Genomic DNA, 15,887 nt, shown 5'->3' on the forward strand with positions numbered 1-15,887 from the left:
ACCTGGTGTCATTTGGTTTACTACAGAAACTGCTAGCATTTTCTCAAAGGCACCTGAACATTTTCCTTTTGTTATTTCTGGTTCCCACTGATACCCAAAAGGGAAGAGTAGCAAAATTGTCCATGCTGGGGTTCTGCATGACAGGATACAAACAGAATGATACTTGATTAATGATCTACTTACATGTCTGCTTATTTTGCATATTTACAACCTCTTGAGCCTCTTTAAGAAATAATGTTCTTAATAAGTTTTCCCATTTTTATAGAGTTACTTTTTCAAAGAAATTACCTTGCAGTGAAATCACGCTTAAGGAAGAACATTGGCTGCAATCACACAAGCTTGAAGGAGCATGCAGAGAGGGCTGTAACAGTAAAACAATGGAGCTTGTCACCCTTCCCAAGATATTCTCACACACTAAGACAATGCAGATGAAGGGTGCAAAGCCACATTCATTATTACCAAAATATAATATACCAACACGTTACTATCTTGAGCCATCTAAACAAACAGGAAAAGGTGGGTGGGCAGAGAGGAGCACAATTTGCATAGCTGTGCTCCTTAATTTAGAACAGCACTTTGATATGTACATCTTTGGTTTCTGGCACACCAACAAGGGATGCAAGCATACAAAGCACTCTAACATACCTCCAAATGCTTCAGGAAGTTCCTTGCTCTGGATAACTCTTTGCTTTTCATAAAGATTGGTTGCCAACAAATACACTGGTAACCCCCATTCTCAGCAGAGTAATCACTTCCAATCAGGGCAGTGATGGATTGCCTTGTGAAACCTGGCAAAGGAAAATCAAGTCCTGTGCTGACTAATGGAGATAGCGCATGCTCCGTCCCTCTCTGTGTTTCCACCAACTCTCCTACACTAGCCAGCTGTGAGGAACGCAGTACAGATTTGCTTTGACATCACTTCAGTAACTCCTTGTAACGTGCACCACCACTGGACGAAATCCCCAGTGTCTTGTCTCTTCCACACTTGGGCTGCCTACCTGTGCATTAGGGGCAGTACCTCACTGAAGAGCAGCCTTCCCCTGGACAGTATGTGGTTGGAATGGGAGGGCAGGTGTTCAGTCCTGCCGTGGCTGGTGTCTGAATTAGCAGAGGGGAGCTGCACTGGCTTTAGGAAGCTTGTGCCTGGTATTGAACTAAGTGAACTGAGTTAATGCAATGTTCTGCCATTGTCTGGACTTTCCTGCTGTTCAAACAGACAAATTTGCCAAGGTAATTCCTTCCTGCCTGGATTCTTGAGGATCTCACACCCAGGCCCATAGGTAATCTTGTGTCCACTCTTATTCCCTAGTCAAACAAGACTAATATGTCTCTCACTGAAGCATGTCAAACAATGGAACTTTTTCCAGTCAAACCCCTGTTTTTTCACCCCACAGGCAAAAAACCCACACTGTTCTTCTCACAAAGGGAATTCCAGGGTAAAAAAAGGCATGTTGAGAGACCAAAACAGATTTCTCTGCTTCCTGGGTGCCCATCTGGAACAAACTTGTCATATTTATTGTTTTTCCTCAGGGTGGGCAGTGAAACCAGTGGCAGCCATCCAGCTCAGCACTAGTAAAGCAAAGAGCTGGGGACCTCCTGCGCCACAGTTCCCTCCCAAAAGCCAGGTGCCCCAGGGAAGGGTGGGATTAAAGGAAGCTGTGAGGAGGTCAAAAGCAAGAGCAGCCAGAAAATCACAGCTTGTCTTCTCAATAGCAGAGCTTAATCATTTCTACAGCAAGGGCATTTATTCCAGGATATCATTCTAATATAAAATTTCCTACCAGATAACCCTAGCAGATGTCCTGAACTGGGTTTTCCTGACTGACTGCTTTGTGTCAGCATTGGAGGGAACACATAGAAATTCACATCCATGGAGATCTGGGACAGACAAGTCTCAGAGTTAGGGACTGTATTTTCCAAACTGCAAAAATGGACTTAGACGTCCAAGTCCCCCTCAAATCCCTTCCCTGTGTTTTTTGCTCCAGTGATATATCCCTTGATCTATAAGTATTCATCTGGCTTGAACACTTCCAGTACATACCTGGAAAAACACATCTGGGATTCTCCTTTTTGATTTTCCTTTCCTTCCTTTCACCACACTCTGCAGGCATTCCAGTCTGGAAGGAGTGAGCAAGGCTGCATCTGCAACCCAGCCTCAGTGCCTGCCTGAACTTCTGATCCCAAATATTAACAACTAACTTAGGATCCATCTTTTCCCTCCTTTTCTGTTGTCATGTTTGCTCTTTCTCAGTGATTCTTCCTAGATGGGCACAGCAGTCACAACCTGCTTTCAACTCCACTCAGATTCTGCACTGAAAACCCTGCTGCTTTCATTCTCACCCCTGGCCATCTCCAGCATTCTCCCGATTCTCAGTGCCCTGCTTTCTTGCTTTGACAGAAGAACCAGCTCAGGTATGTTGAAGACTTCGAAGAATATGTGTGAAAAGATTCTTTAAATAGCCGTAGATTATTTAGATCAGAAGAGGCAAACAGATGAGATTCAGGGCTTCCTGCTAGCTCAGTGGTGATGGGCTCATGCTTTGTCCTGCATTCCCCTAGCTGCCTGTCACCAGTCTTCCAGCCATTTCCTGGAAAGGAACCAACTGATTGTGTTCCCACTTTGCTATGGCCATAAACAACAACAAACTTGGCTCATGTGGCACCTCTTTGCAACCACTGATGAAGGAAGCTCCATCCTGCCTAGTTCTTTGTGTTTGTGCTGTAAATATCTGAAGACACGCTTTGTGTGAGTGAGGTGTCATGGAGGCTGCGACTTCCCTACTGTTGTTTCTGGCAGTCTCATGCCAACTCTCCATCATTCACTTTGGCAAGCAGGGAGCTTCCAGCATCTGAAAGCCGAAAATAGGAAAGGGCATTTGCAGGGTGGAGATATGGTGTGTGCTTGGCTTTAAAAAGGATCACAAACTTAAGGCAGTGGAGAGCAAAAAGGCATACCAGTATCACCATGGATATGTGACATTAAACAAACCACTTGTCATGATACACAGCTGACTACTTGCCAAATGGAACAGGATCTTCTTATTATTCATTGTTTTGCCCTGTAAAACCTGCACAGTCACAAGAAAGAAAAATCTCCAGAAATGTACTGTTACCTTCCTCACCATCCCAGCCCATAATGGGGCTTCTGGTTCAACAGCAACTCCCAGATGTCCACCTACTTGCACACATTTGAAGACTAAAAGGTGAAATCCTGGTGGGCACCATATTTAATCACTGCTGGAAAGGGAGCTGCAGGATGAGGTCACTCCCTCGAGGTAACTCTGACACTTGTAACACTTCCTGTCCCCCAGGGCTTTGATTCCATCCCTCCTGTCCCTCATAGCTGAGGTGTCAGCCTGGTATTTTTCTGGTGTCTTGTATATGCCCGCCAACTGCTGCCTGCCCGTATGGCTTTGCTGAGGACTACAGCAGCCACACAGGGAATTACCCTTGTCTAATCCATCAGGGCACACTTCACTGTGCCCAGGAACCTAACTCTGCTTCCATCTGGAGGGATGATGGAAGCCCCAGATGAGCTGGGGCTAACCCTCCCTTCGGAGCACACTGCAGCCAGGTGAGTTCCTAGCCCACCCAAAAGGGGCCAAGAGGGCTTCCACATGGACAGCATCTTGAAGCATCCCACTTGCCCTCTCCTCTGCCTCCCCAGGGACCTCCTGCATCCTTGTGGAGTGTGTGTAGGAGCAGAAACCCCATCTCAGCCTACATGATGGCTGTGTTGACCTCAAGGCGCACACAATTCCTTGTGTCTGGGGAAGCCATCCTGCATCTCAACTTATGTGACGGCAGCTTTGACCTCAAAAGCGGACCAACACGGTTCCTTGTGTCCAGGAACTGTGTCTTGCCTACTGCTGCCCCCTTTGGTGCGCCCGTGGGCAGCTGAAAGGAGGAAAGTGGAGAGAGGGAGCAAAAAGCCAGGCAAAGGCACTGCTGAAAATGGGCCACCATCCAGAACTTCCCTGCTGCAGGCCAGGCCTCCCAGGCCCTCTGCACTTCCCCGCTGCTTCAACCTGGCCATCCGTCCACAGGGTGCTGGTGGATGTGGAGTAAGAGGCAGGAGCACTAGTTTCGGGGCGATGGTGGCAATGGTGGCTTGGCACACGCGTGTGGCCGTGCCGGGTCGGTACTGCGGGGCTGGGCAGGGGCCACTGACAGGGGATGTGCTCAGCCAGGCTGACAGTCTTTGCAAAGCATGTACCCACCGTGCCCAGTGTGTTCAGGTTTTCTTTGCCATTCCACGAAAAACAATCATAAATAACTCAAATAAACCCACCAACCAGGCCAAGGGCAAGAGCGGGTGGGCATTCACCCTGCGCAGCCCATGGGGCAAATACCAGAGATGGAAAGAAGGGGGGGGGGGGGGCAGCACCCCCAACTTCCCCTCCTGCATGCAGCGCCCGTGTCTGCGGAAAAAGGCGGATCTCGGATCTCGCCTTCGGGAGACGGGCAGGGCCCCGAGGGCCACCCACGCGTGTCCGGGGGCTCCCGCCGGCAGGGCCGGACACCTGCACGACGGCAGAGCCAGGCTACGGGGAGACGGGACGGACCTCGCCCTGCCCAGGCAGCGTCCCGGGGCGCCCAGCCCCACGCGTGTCCACAGCGCCACTAGCGGTCGGGGCGTGAGGAAGCCCGGCGGTGCCTGACGAGAACGGACCAGAGGTGGGTGAGGGGCTGTGGGGGTGCTGCCCGCTGAAGAGCCCCGCTTTGTTCTCGGGGGAGCAACCTACGAACACATGTGTGGCCCAGCTGAGAGGAGCGGCGTGCTGGGTGCCTCCCTGAGCCGCCGTGCCCCTTCTCGCGTGTCACTTTGCACGCGTGTGCCCCTGCCTGTGTCTGTGTGCGTGTGCGCGCTGGGTGCTGGGCTTGGGGCTGGGTTTGGTGGGGTTTTTTTCCTTTCCTTTTTTTTTCCCCTCGCTTGCTCCAGGTTTTACTTCTGGTTGCCTGTAAGGGTTTTGCTCCTCCCTTCTGAAATCCTATATTAGCCGTGGCCAAAGCCGTGTAAGAAACACAGCTCATTGTTGGCAAGTGCCGATGAGCCTCGCAGAGGAGTGAAGCGCAGCGCAGCGCCGGGGCTGCGGCAGCGACCACCGCTCCGGGGAGGGAGCCGGGGCCGCCCTCTCTATGCTGGGTGACTTCTGCTAACCGATTTCACCGCCACCTTCGAAGCAAGAGGAGGAAGAAGCCGGGAGGTGAGTGCGGCGTTCTCGTAGCTGATGCTGGGTGTCCCTTTTGTGTGCAACAGGAAAAATGTGACTGTTTAAACACGCGAGGAAAGGTGTTTCCCGGCTGCCCGGCTCTGCCTCCTTATCTGTGCGTAACCGTTTTTTTTTTACCAAAATAATTTGGACTCCATTCCAAAAGTTGCCGGCAGCGGCTAGGTGGGACTTGCCAATTCTTCGCCTTGTTCCCCGCAAGTTGGCGAGCGTGCCGCGGAAACCTACCGCCTTCCCCGCCGGAGAGGGGTCTCGGCCGGCTCCTGCCCTCGCGGGGTGGCGGTGGTGGCGGCCCGTGCTAGGGTACGGTATAGCACGATACGGAACGGCACCGCTCCGCGCCGGTGGGTGCTGGACAACTTGGAGCGAGTGGGAAGCCGTGTGTTGCTCGCCGGATTAGCGGAGGGGACCGGCATCTGCTCCCCGTTTATTTTTCCCTTTGTACTGTACGGTAGAGCCGCGGTAGGAGATTTTTTTCTTCCTTTTTTTTTTCCTTTTTTTTTTTTTTTTTTTTTTTTTCCCTCTGTCCCACCGAGAAAGAGAGGACGGCGAGACCGGAGAACTGCTCCTAGAGCCAGGCAGATGCAGCCGGGCCGGGAGAGGGCAGTTGACTGCATGGCTGAATGGCTAGATGGATGTCCGAGGGTGTATTTTCTTAATGTATTCACACGCTAACTTTCCAGGTGGGCGATGGCAGACCACATGATGGCCATGAACCATGGGCGATTCCCGGACGGATCCGGAGGGCTGCACCACCACCCCGCGCACCGGATGAGCATGGGGCAGTTTCCCACCCCCCACCACCACCAGCACCAGGCGCCGCCGCCACCGCAGCAGCAGCACGCCTTCAGCGCCCTAATGGGCGAGCATCTCCACTACGGTGCTGGGAGCCTGAACGCGAGCGGCGGGGGGAGGCACGCCGTGGGGCCGGGCAGCGTGAGCGGAGGGCACCCGGCTGGCAGCCTGGCTCCCGCCGCCCGCTTCGGCGGCTCCCAGTTCCTGGCCCCCCCCGTCGCCAGCCCGGGAGGGCAGCTGAGTGCCAGCATGCAGCTCCAGAAGCTGAACAACCAGTACTTCAGCCACCACCCTTACCCCCACAGCCACTACATGCCGGACTTGCACCCCGGCAGCCACCAGCTGAACGGCAGCAGCCAGCAGCATTTCAGGGACTGCAACCCCAAGCACGGCGGCGGCGGGAGCAGCGGGAGCGGGCTACCGCCTGCCGTCCCCCACGTCCCCGCAGCAATGCTGCCGCCCAATGTCATAGACACTGACTTCATCGACGAGGAGGTCCTCATGTCCTTAGTCATCGAAATGGGGCTGGATCGCATCAAGGAGCTTCCCGAGCTGTGGTTGGGACAGAACGAATTCGACTTCATGACAGACTTCGTTTGCAAACAGCAGCCCAGCAGGGTGAGCTGCTGATTCATTTAAAACAAACAAAGGACTTTCTATCGGTGCGAATGAAAACATTCCCCTAGACACGGTGTCTCACTTTTCGGGGCTTGAAAAGGTGAGAATCTGGAAAGCAAGAGTCAACTATGCGCTTGTATAAATTCCCTTTTTTTTTTTTTTTAATTGCTGCCACTTTTTTTTTTTTTGTAGCTTTGACATTCACATCCCCTCCCATAGCCATAATTTCTAGCTGTTACCTTTTTATATTGGTTGCCCCCCCTTCCCCTCCTTGTTCTCTTAATTTCCTTGCAGTAACATGCCCATAATTCCCACAGTGCTGAACCGTTAGACATTAATCTTGGCAAATTGCTTAATCTGGTGGATTTTGTAAACGATGATTTCCAACAACTTGAACCACATTCAAATTCTGAGTGAACAGGGACAAAAAAACCCCTGCATTAGTTGGTTGCATGAACTTTGAAGGGCAGATCCTACTGCACAAATGCTGCCATCTTGCTTAATTCTTAACTATGCATTGCAGTGCAGACCAATAATTTATTTTATCTTTTTTTCCAATATGCTAAACTGGAAGCTTAACAGATGTGGGCCAAACCTTTCCAGATCAGGACAAGTAATACTATTACTTAAAAAGTCTACTACCATTCCCCCTCCCCCATATATGTACAGACAATAATATGGTGTGGATGGAATGTTGACTAGTGGCAAACATTTCACAGATTTTTTTTTTTAATTATTATTATTTTGTTTCCGTCTTCAGCGTTTTGACACTGTGCTAATATAGTTTATTCAGTACATGAAAAGATACTACTGTGTTGAAAGCTTTCAGGAAATTTTGACAGTATTTTTGTACAAAACATTTTTTTGAGAAAATATTGTTAATTTATTCTATTTTAATTTGCCAATGTCAATAAAAAGTTAAGAAATGCTTTAGTTTTTCTAGAAGTCATTTACCAGTATTTTTCTTCAAAACTCTTCCCCGCTGCCCCTGGTGAGTAGAACATCTATCTGTACAACCATGTTAGTGTGCAAAAAGACATTCCAAAATAGAAGGTACACTACACCCATATATATGTCATGGTGAACTTGGTAGGTGAGTGGGATTTAAACATACAGCATAAAGCCTCATACGTAACGTTGTAATATGCCTGTCAGTGTGGTTTTATGAAAAATAAAGTTGCCAAGGCGCAACTTTTTTGTGACTTGCCAACATACTTGCTTTAAATGTAGTTGTCCAGAGTTATGATGCATAAAGTATTTATTATATTTATCTATTAAACTTGTAATTTTATAAATCTGCTTTCATTTATATAGTAGACTTTGTTCTTTTGTATATTTGTTCTCACCTGGAAGAGCTATGTAAACAGATCAAGTTCTGTACAAGTACCTGTAACTTGGGAAGAGAGGGTGGGGGTGTCGTCCTGTCCCTCTTGCCTTGCAGGGCTAAAACAGGAGATTGCTGCATCAATCCAGCTCTGCATCACACCAGAACCAATTGTGTTTAATTTCCAGTGACCTGGGAGAAGGAGAATATATCGTAAAAGTATTCCACCGTGGGACATCTCTGACCCCTCTCTCCCAGAACTTGGGACCAACTGAAGCCACCGATACAAATCCATACGGGTCTACTTTAAATATTTGGGAGAAAAATGCCCATTATCATAAGGCGGTTGACATCTTGCTCCTTTAGTGCCAATGGTTACAGCCTTCTGCCCCCCCCCCCCCGGCCTTTGGTAAAGCTCCTGTACAAGTTATTACTTAAGTGAGGACTGTGGGATCAGGACCCTAATAATACATGTAATCCCATTTAGCCTTGCTTCCCAGGTTCAATACAGGGGTGATAACACCGTGCTTTCTTTCTGCTTACTTTTTCAGCCACATCTTCTGATTTATTAGTAAGAAAGCCAGCATGGTGGATGTAGTTAAATTTTAAGCCTGGGAATGTAAATAGGGGAGGATATTGCCACACAATGGGAGTGTAAATAGCAGTGTTTTGAGTCAAGCTGGGAAATCAAACTGATGACTATTGCTAAAATTGTCCCAGCTGGTGAGAAAAGTGATACTTGGCCTTCTTTGCCTTGCAGACACAAAGCAGCTAATATGTTTTATGAATGTAAGTAAATAAATGCATGCTTGTATCAAAGTCTTAGCAAAAGTAGACAGAAGGAAGTGCTTCCACACCTGGGAAAATCTTATGACAAGATGTTCTCTGCAGGCAGTAACAGCCTGTTCTTAGACAACTCTCAGCACCCAAGAATTTGAAAAAGTCAACCTGATTTCAGCCAGGGATTGCTGACGTTTTTGTGACAGTAAATTTAACATCGAATGTCAGTGAATCATAACTTACCGACTCGCCAATAACAAAGGAGTGATTAGAAGAATACAGCTGTAGCCATTCCCCAACTTGCCACTACAAAAATACTTTTCCCACTTTATGTCTGTTTGATCTGCATGCGTTGCATTGCCCTCTTCTGCTGGAGTTTGGGAGGGTGAATTTTCTGATTCTAATCAACTTCTTATAAAACAAACTACCAAATTATGTGCATACCAAATTGCAGAGATGTTTAAAGCCTGTAGGATCTCCTAAACCAGAAGGGAATGTTCTCACTTTAATGCTAAGCAATTTTGCTTCATACAGTTGGTTAAACAACAGATTCTTCACAATTGAGACATCACTACTTAAGACAGTCAACATTAAATCCGTCCACTTAAGGTTTTCCAAGAACAAGCAGTTTCACTTGTGCACCGATAGAGTCTATTTGCTTATGACTCCTTGTAGAACTCCTGAGAGCTGCTGCCTCTGAACAGCAGCAGCTCCTGAAGGCACTGGCATTGGGCAAGGCATCAGCAAGGAGTTTTAAGATGTCTTAAAAGTAGACTCAGGGGAAATTTGCAAAACAATCATATTGCCTACTTTGTCCCTTTATTTCTCATTTTAGATCCCAGTGGATAGTACAACAAATTTGTGTGTCCATAGTATCATCCCCCAAGCAATACTGGGGTCCTGACCTGCATGTTCCCAATGTGCACCTCTTGGCAGCGCTCCCACTGGCTCCCACGGCTGAAGCTGTAACAGGCCTTTACGTAGATCCTCTCTCGCCCACACTGTTTAGAAATACGCCAAAGTAATTTACCATTGGAACTCAATGATTAGTGAAACACGCAGTGACCCACTTTTCCAGCTACGGCCAGATCCTTGCAAAGGATGTTGTCTTGTGTCTTGTTAAATTGCATTCAGGAAACTTAACCTCTGTGCTTTGGCTGGCTTTCAAAAACTTCCAACATGGTACATGAGATCTGCTCCCCTGTAAGCCATGGTCATAAATAGACGCGGCACTTTATTTGGAAGGGAGATCAGCTTTAAACCCTCTCGACACCCTAGACATGCTCAGTGGAAAATCAGGTGCCGATTAACGCAGTCCTATGCCTTCTGCAACGGGTGGCGCTGGGGCTGGGGGCTGTAGGTGGGCAGCTGCCTCCTCATCGACGGGGCGCCGCTGCTGCACGCCGGGCCTGCAGCGCTGCGGGACCCCCGGAGTGGTGTGAGCGGCGCGGCCCGGCCCGGCTCAGAGCGGCTGCTGCTGCTGCCACCTGCGCTGCGCGGCCGGCGGCACCACGGCGCCCCCGTGTGGTCGGCCTCCCTCCCTGCCACCGCCCACCCCTTGGCGCTGTTGGGCTCCGCGCAGCCGCGGCCCAGTGCGGCGGGCGAAGGGGCCAAAGCGCGCGGGACTCCCCTCTGTAAGCGGAGGGTCTCGTCTCCGCCGCGGCGTGGGACTGTGCGTTCACCCGGCCGGACAGTGAGGAAAGGCGCAGCCCTGCGCCGCCAGGAGAGCCGGTGGCAGTCGACTCTCTGCCCAGCAGGCAGCCGCACTGCATGGCATGGCAAGGCGGCCAGAGGAGGTGCGGGGCCCCCTTAATTTCTCGGCGTGGGTTTAGAGAAGAAGCAAATAAACGGTGTGAAAACATGCCTGTGTCAGGTTTTATTTTTTTATCTTTGAAAAAAGAAAAAAAAAAGGTACACAAACGAGCATTATCCCATGCTTATCCTGTCTTCCTACAGGGGTTGGAGAAGTCTGGATTTGCAGAGTTCCTTTCGGCTTTTTGTTTTTCTTTTTTTTTTTTACTTTATTTATTTTGGTTGTTTTTCCTGTTTTCCCCAAGGTGATGTTTTTTGGCACTTGGCCAAAAGCTATGGCACGCGTCTGTGAAGCTACTGATAATGCTTCTTCAGGGCATAGGAAGCTTCCGCATCAATCTCTTGCTAAAGGAGTCATCCTAATCCTGTCCTGTTCCCCCTACCTGCTGCCTCTACTCCCTCATGGCTGTGCAGCACAGCAAGCCTTAAGATGTGAGTTGGTACCCAAGGGGCTAATACCCCCTCAGCAAAATCAGGGTGGGCATGCAGTCCAAGGGGAGGAAAATGAAGTCAGAAAAGCAGTTCTTGTCACTGACCCTACCACTGTTCTTTTTGAAGCCCTCATATCCTCCAAAATACTTGCTGTAGGGCTACTGCAAGCAGGAATAAGAAATACAAATGTTACAGACCTGGACTACACACACTTCACCTTCACCTGGTCTATTTCTGTACCATCACTCATAGGGATAGCATTGTGATCAAGGACTGAGTAACATTGACAGGAGCTGTTTAAATGATAAGATAAAGTATTTTTTAAATAGGCAAATATATTTGTCAGATAACACTGCATGTGCAATAAAGCCAAGATGAGGAATCAAAGGAATTTGGAACCCAAGGCAGCAGCTTTTTCTCAGGGTTTCATGTATTCAAAGTGCATCATTTTGTCAGCGCAGAGGAGGTGTTTTACATAGTTTATGAAAATATACACATTTCAATATGGTGCCACTATTACTATTGTGCTCACACACAAGGTAAAGCTGAGTCTCAGTAATGGCAACAATAACGAGATACACCAAATGACTGAGCAGATGAACCACTGTTACAGTAGGTTCTCTGTTATTCTCTTTGACTTATTTTAGAAAGAAATCTGCAACACCAGGTTTTTAATAGAGATGGATCAGGTATTGCAGTCCCTCTCCATCTGCTGTGCCCTTCCCCCTCTTAAAAAATTACAGAGGGGTCATTTGATCACAAGCGTGAAAGAGATTTTGAAGACATATTTACTTCATTAAGCATAAGCAGAAGATTTTCCAGTTTATCAGGCTTCATAAAATGCTGGCCAATTTTCTCACCTTTTTCTTTCACTGGGCCATTTTGTTTTCTCTGTGTATCGGTGTGTTCATTTGACAGTATATTCCCTAATTTATCAGCAATAAAGTAAAATAAAAGACACCTTCAGAATTATGAGGCTCCTTAAAACTGTGGCTGAAGTTACTGGTGTGAGTACACAGCATTTCTTAAGCTCAAAAGCTAATAATCTGGTAGCTGCTTGCTCTAGTAAGATACTGAAGGCAACCTACTTATGTCCAGCTTTGATCGAAAGCCTTCTAACAATCGTACCATGAGTTTTCTGCTGCAATGTGTTTTGCTCACACTAGTGCACCTCACAGGAGAGGGTGACACTTCTGAAAGTATATAAAATGTCTTACCTGCTGCTATTCAAACAGGGGTGACACAGAGAATTTCAGATTCCATTTTCTCTCTATGCCGGGATAAGTACTTAAAGGCTTGTTACTCAAAATATTTTGTTTTCTTCCAGCTGCATTATTTGATGTAATAATTGGTATCTCTGTCTACAATCCTTGCATAGTTCTATGTCCTCCATCAACTTTGTATGAAGTAAAGAAGTAAAGAATGGATACTTGGGATTTTCCAGTCATAGGAAGTGACACCAAGCCTCTGCATGGGTCTGTTTGTATAGCATCTAGCCATTTCTATTTTGTTTATAGGATTATAAGGGTTATATTTTGGGTTGCTACTGGGTTGCTTATCTGCAGGCTGCACTAAGGCTGGTGTGTGATCTGACAAGGAGATCATAGAATCATAGAATTATGAAGGGCAAAGTTTGAACACGGGTACAAAGATGAATATAAAATCTTTCTAGGTAGTAGGCAGAAAAAAAAACAACTTAGTTATGACCATCACAGAGAAAGTTTTAGGGGATAGGTCTGAAAACCAGCCAGCCCTAACCCACTAGCTATAAACAGGTGCTTGTCTATGCAGCAATGGGGACAGCTTGGTTTTGGTTGTCCTATCTGATGGGGCACAACATTGTACACTGGAGAAGTGTTGAATTTGAGGAAACGTGAGGTGTTTGTTAGTCTTCTCCTCAGACCATTATTTACAGCATAAACTTGAATTTGCTCTGCCAGATGTAAGTGAGCAAAGCAGCCTGCATGCTGTCTGCTCTGCTGTTGAGGATGGACCTTGCTCCTTGAAGACGAGTAGGGAGCAGTCCCATTCCCAGTCAGCCACCACGCTGGAAAAACTGTTGTAGCCAGAAGATGGACTTGAATTCTGTGCTCAGTCCTGCTCTAAAAAACACCTTCTCTCTTTTTAAATCCCTTGTAATCCAGTATCTCAGCCTCATCTGGTGGGATTCTCTATCAGCGGTCAGGAAGCACCACAGGTCCCATGCATTCCCATGTCCTCACTTCAGTTTACTCAGGCCACAACAATGGTTTCAATGAATTGAAAGCACCTGGGGCAGCAGCAGTGAGCTTCCTTTGGGATGCACAGTCAGCCTGAGCAGTGGGTTATTGCAGCTGTGGGATGGTAGGGGAGTGCAACAGTCAGCCTGTCACACGTCACCTTGTGTGTGATTTTGCCGTGTAAGGACAACAGGAACTTCTGATGGGTGTCTCATCCCATCCACGGCTTTGCAGACAGGAACCTGCTGCCGGGCAGCCCACCGACCCATCACAGGGCTTCTTTCCCTTATGCCTTAGCTTTTGCCTTTTGCGACAGGGTCTTCTTGCCTGACCATTTAATCAAGCCATTTACATGAAAGAGAGATGCACAGATAATCACACAGATTTTTGAAAGGAGCTGTTTGAATTGTTCATACTTCATACACGTTGATACAATTGTTGCTTACTCCAATTCATATTTTATGTATTGAAACCAAGCAGGAGTCATTTAACATGATAGATACAACCACGCTATAGGAGTGGGTGCAGAAAGGTTGCAGTATTCAGAGCTTATCCACTAGGTGTAGCTGAAACCCTGCGTTTCTCATTGATTAAAGACTTTAAAAGAGCAGATTTATTGTATGCGTTTTAACTGAATGAATGTAGTCAGAGTGAATAGTGATGGATGCTTATGGAATGGAGCCTTTTCCTAATGCAAGAATGACACCTCAGCAATTCTACAATCCCATCACAAAAATCAGGTTACTATAGAATCATAGAATCATAGAATCATTAGGGTTGGAAAGGACCTTAGGATCATCTAGTTCCAACCCCCCTGCCGTGGGCAGGGACACCTTGCGCTAAACCATATCACCTAAGGCCTCGTCCAACCTGGTCTTGAACACTGCCAGGGATGGAGCATTCACAACCTCCCTGGGCAACCTATTCCAGTGCCTCACCACCCTAACAGGAAAGAATTTCCTTCTTATATCCAACCTAAACTTCCCCTGTTTAAGTTTGAACCCGTTACCCCTTGTCCTGTCACTACAGTCTCTAATGAAGAGTCCCTCTCCAGCATCCCTATAGGGCCCCTTCAGATACTGGAAGGCTGCTATGAGATCAAAAGGAGCATGACCAGCAGGTCGAAGGAGGTGATCCTGCCCCTCTACTCTGCTCTTGTGAGACCTCACCCGGAGTATTGTGTACAGTTCTGGTGTCCTCAACATAAAAAGGACATGGAACTGTTGGAACAAGTCCAGAGGAGGGCCACGAGGATGATCAGGGGACTGGAGCACCTCCCGTATGAAGACAGGCTGAGGAAGTTGGGGCTGTTCAGCCTGGAGAAGAGAAGGCTGCACAAGGACTGCGGTTCCAGTAGTCCAGACCTTCTAGTCCAGGACTCTTTTTGACATGGTTCATCTTATATGTAAATATTATAAGCAGTGAAGTCCTCTACTACAGGACTGTGTGTTTTTCCCCCAGGCTTTATTACCAAGTTCTGTGTTTAAAAGAGGATGTTGACTCCACAGAAACCATTGAAGCAGGACACTTCTGAATTCCAAAGCTGAACTCTTAGCTAGTATTTTGGCCTAAGGAAGAAAAGGAGAACATTTTGCTTCTTTGCCTCTCCTTCAGATCTCTCTAGCTCTTTCTGTACATAACAGCTTTGTCCTGAGTTGTATCCTTACGACTTTGATTGAAGATAAGGCAAAAAAAAGAAAAGACGTGGTGCATAAGCCAGGTTCAGGAGGTTCATTCTCCTCATTCTCCTTTTTTTTTTTTTTTCAGTTAGCTTTCAGTAATTTTCATTTATGAACTGTGAAGATTAACAGGAATTAAGATTATTATTTACCTGTGATTTTTCCAGGTAATATTCATCAAAAAAATTGAGATAAGTGATAACTCTGGGTTTAGTTCTGACCTAGGTAACTGCTTAGCTGTTGGTGTCCAAGTCAAAAATCAGGGCCTGACTGGTGGCTTATCCAGTACAGCCATACCCTTGGGATCCCTTTTGGAGTGTAGGCAGTAGGTTATGTTAAAACTACATTGCATATTCTAAGTCTAACACAGTTATTTCAGTTTCACCCCACTAGTGTCAGTGTGCCTAAAAGTGCCCTGAGCACATTATTCACTTTAGGAGGACAATACATTTCTTGGCCAGAATACACCACAGAGGTCTAAATCAGTCTCAGATCTTTTAAGTCCTTCTTGAGATTCTGCAGTGATGTTTCTGGAGTTTGACCAAGTTAAAGCATTGCATAAGCACAGCACTGTAGGTGCAGATATTAACCATCCTCTGTAACTCCAACAACTTGTGTTACGATGATAATTTCAGATTGGATTAAGTCAGGATTCACAATCACTATGATGACAAAGAGCATATCTGAGATCCTTATTAACTTAATTCAAGTATAATATCACATATTTAAGTATAACCTTAGAGTGGTGTTTGGGTCAGGAATGGATTAAAGTATTTTCTGATCCGTATTTTCCTCTGACATTAGCTTACTTACTGTTAAAACCATTCTTACAATTATTTAGTGTGACCTTCTGATTACTATTTTCCTCCATGTAAGGTGAAATGACTTGAAAATTTCTTTTTTCTTAGTTCTGGGTTTTGGAAGGGTTCATTTTTTTTTTTATCACCCTGGTAGCAGGTGGCCTTTAACTACTGAAAAGGAAAGTAGATGGAAATCT

At 47.0% G+C, this 15,887-nt stretch overlaps 1 protein-coding gene across 1 annotated transcript; it reads left to right on the plus strand.

Annotated features, from left to right (window-relative positions):
- The first annotated feature begins 5,011 nt into the window (after nucleotides 1–5,011).
- Nucleotides 5,012–7,939, plus strand: CITED2 (Cbp/p300 interacting transactivator with Glu/Asp rich carboxy-terminal domain 2). The gene is made up of 2 exons (XM_061471704.1): nucleotides 5,012–5,207; nucleotides 5,915–7,939. The coding sequence occupies exon 2, from the start codon at nucleotides 5,922–5,924 to the stop codon at nucleotides 6,654–6,656; it is 735 nt and encodes a 244-aa protein (XP_061327688.1). The 5' UTR covers nucleotides 5,012–5,207; nucleotides 5,915–5,921; the 3' UTR covers nucleotides 6,657–7,939.
- Nucleotides 7,940–15,887: the final 7,948 nt, after the last annotated feature.

This window comes from Pezoporus flaviventris, unplaced genomic scaffold (genome assembly GCF_033815535.1).
Source record: "Pezoporus flaviventris isolate CSIRO_AGI_PZ_B2104156 unplaced genomic scaffold, CSIRO_AGI_Pfla_v1 ptg000066l, whole genome shotgun sequence".
NCBI classification, from domain to species: Eukaryota; Metazoa; Chordata; class Aves; order Psittaciformes; family Psittacidae; genus Pezoporus; species Pezoporus flaviventris.

Excerpts from the sequence above, each read along its gene's own strand:
- CITED2 (XM_061471704.1), top strand. The coding sequence starts at position 5,922 with ATGGCAGACCACATGATGGCCATGAACCATGGGCGATTCCCGGACGGA.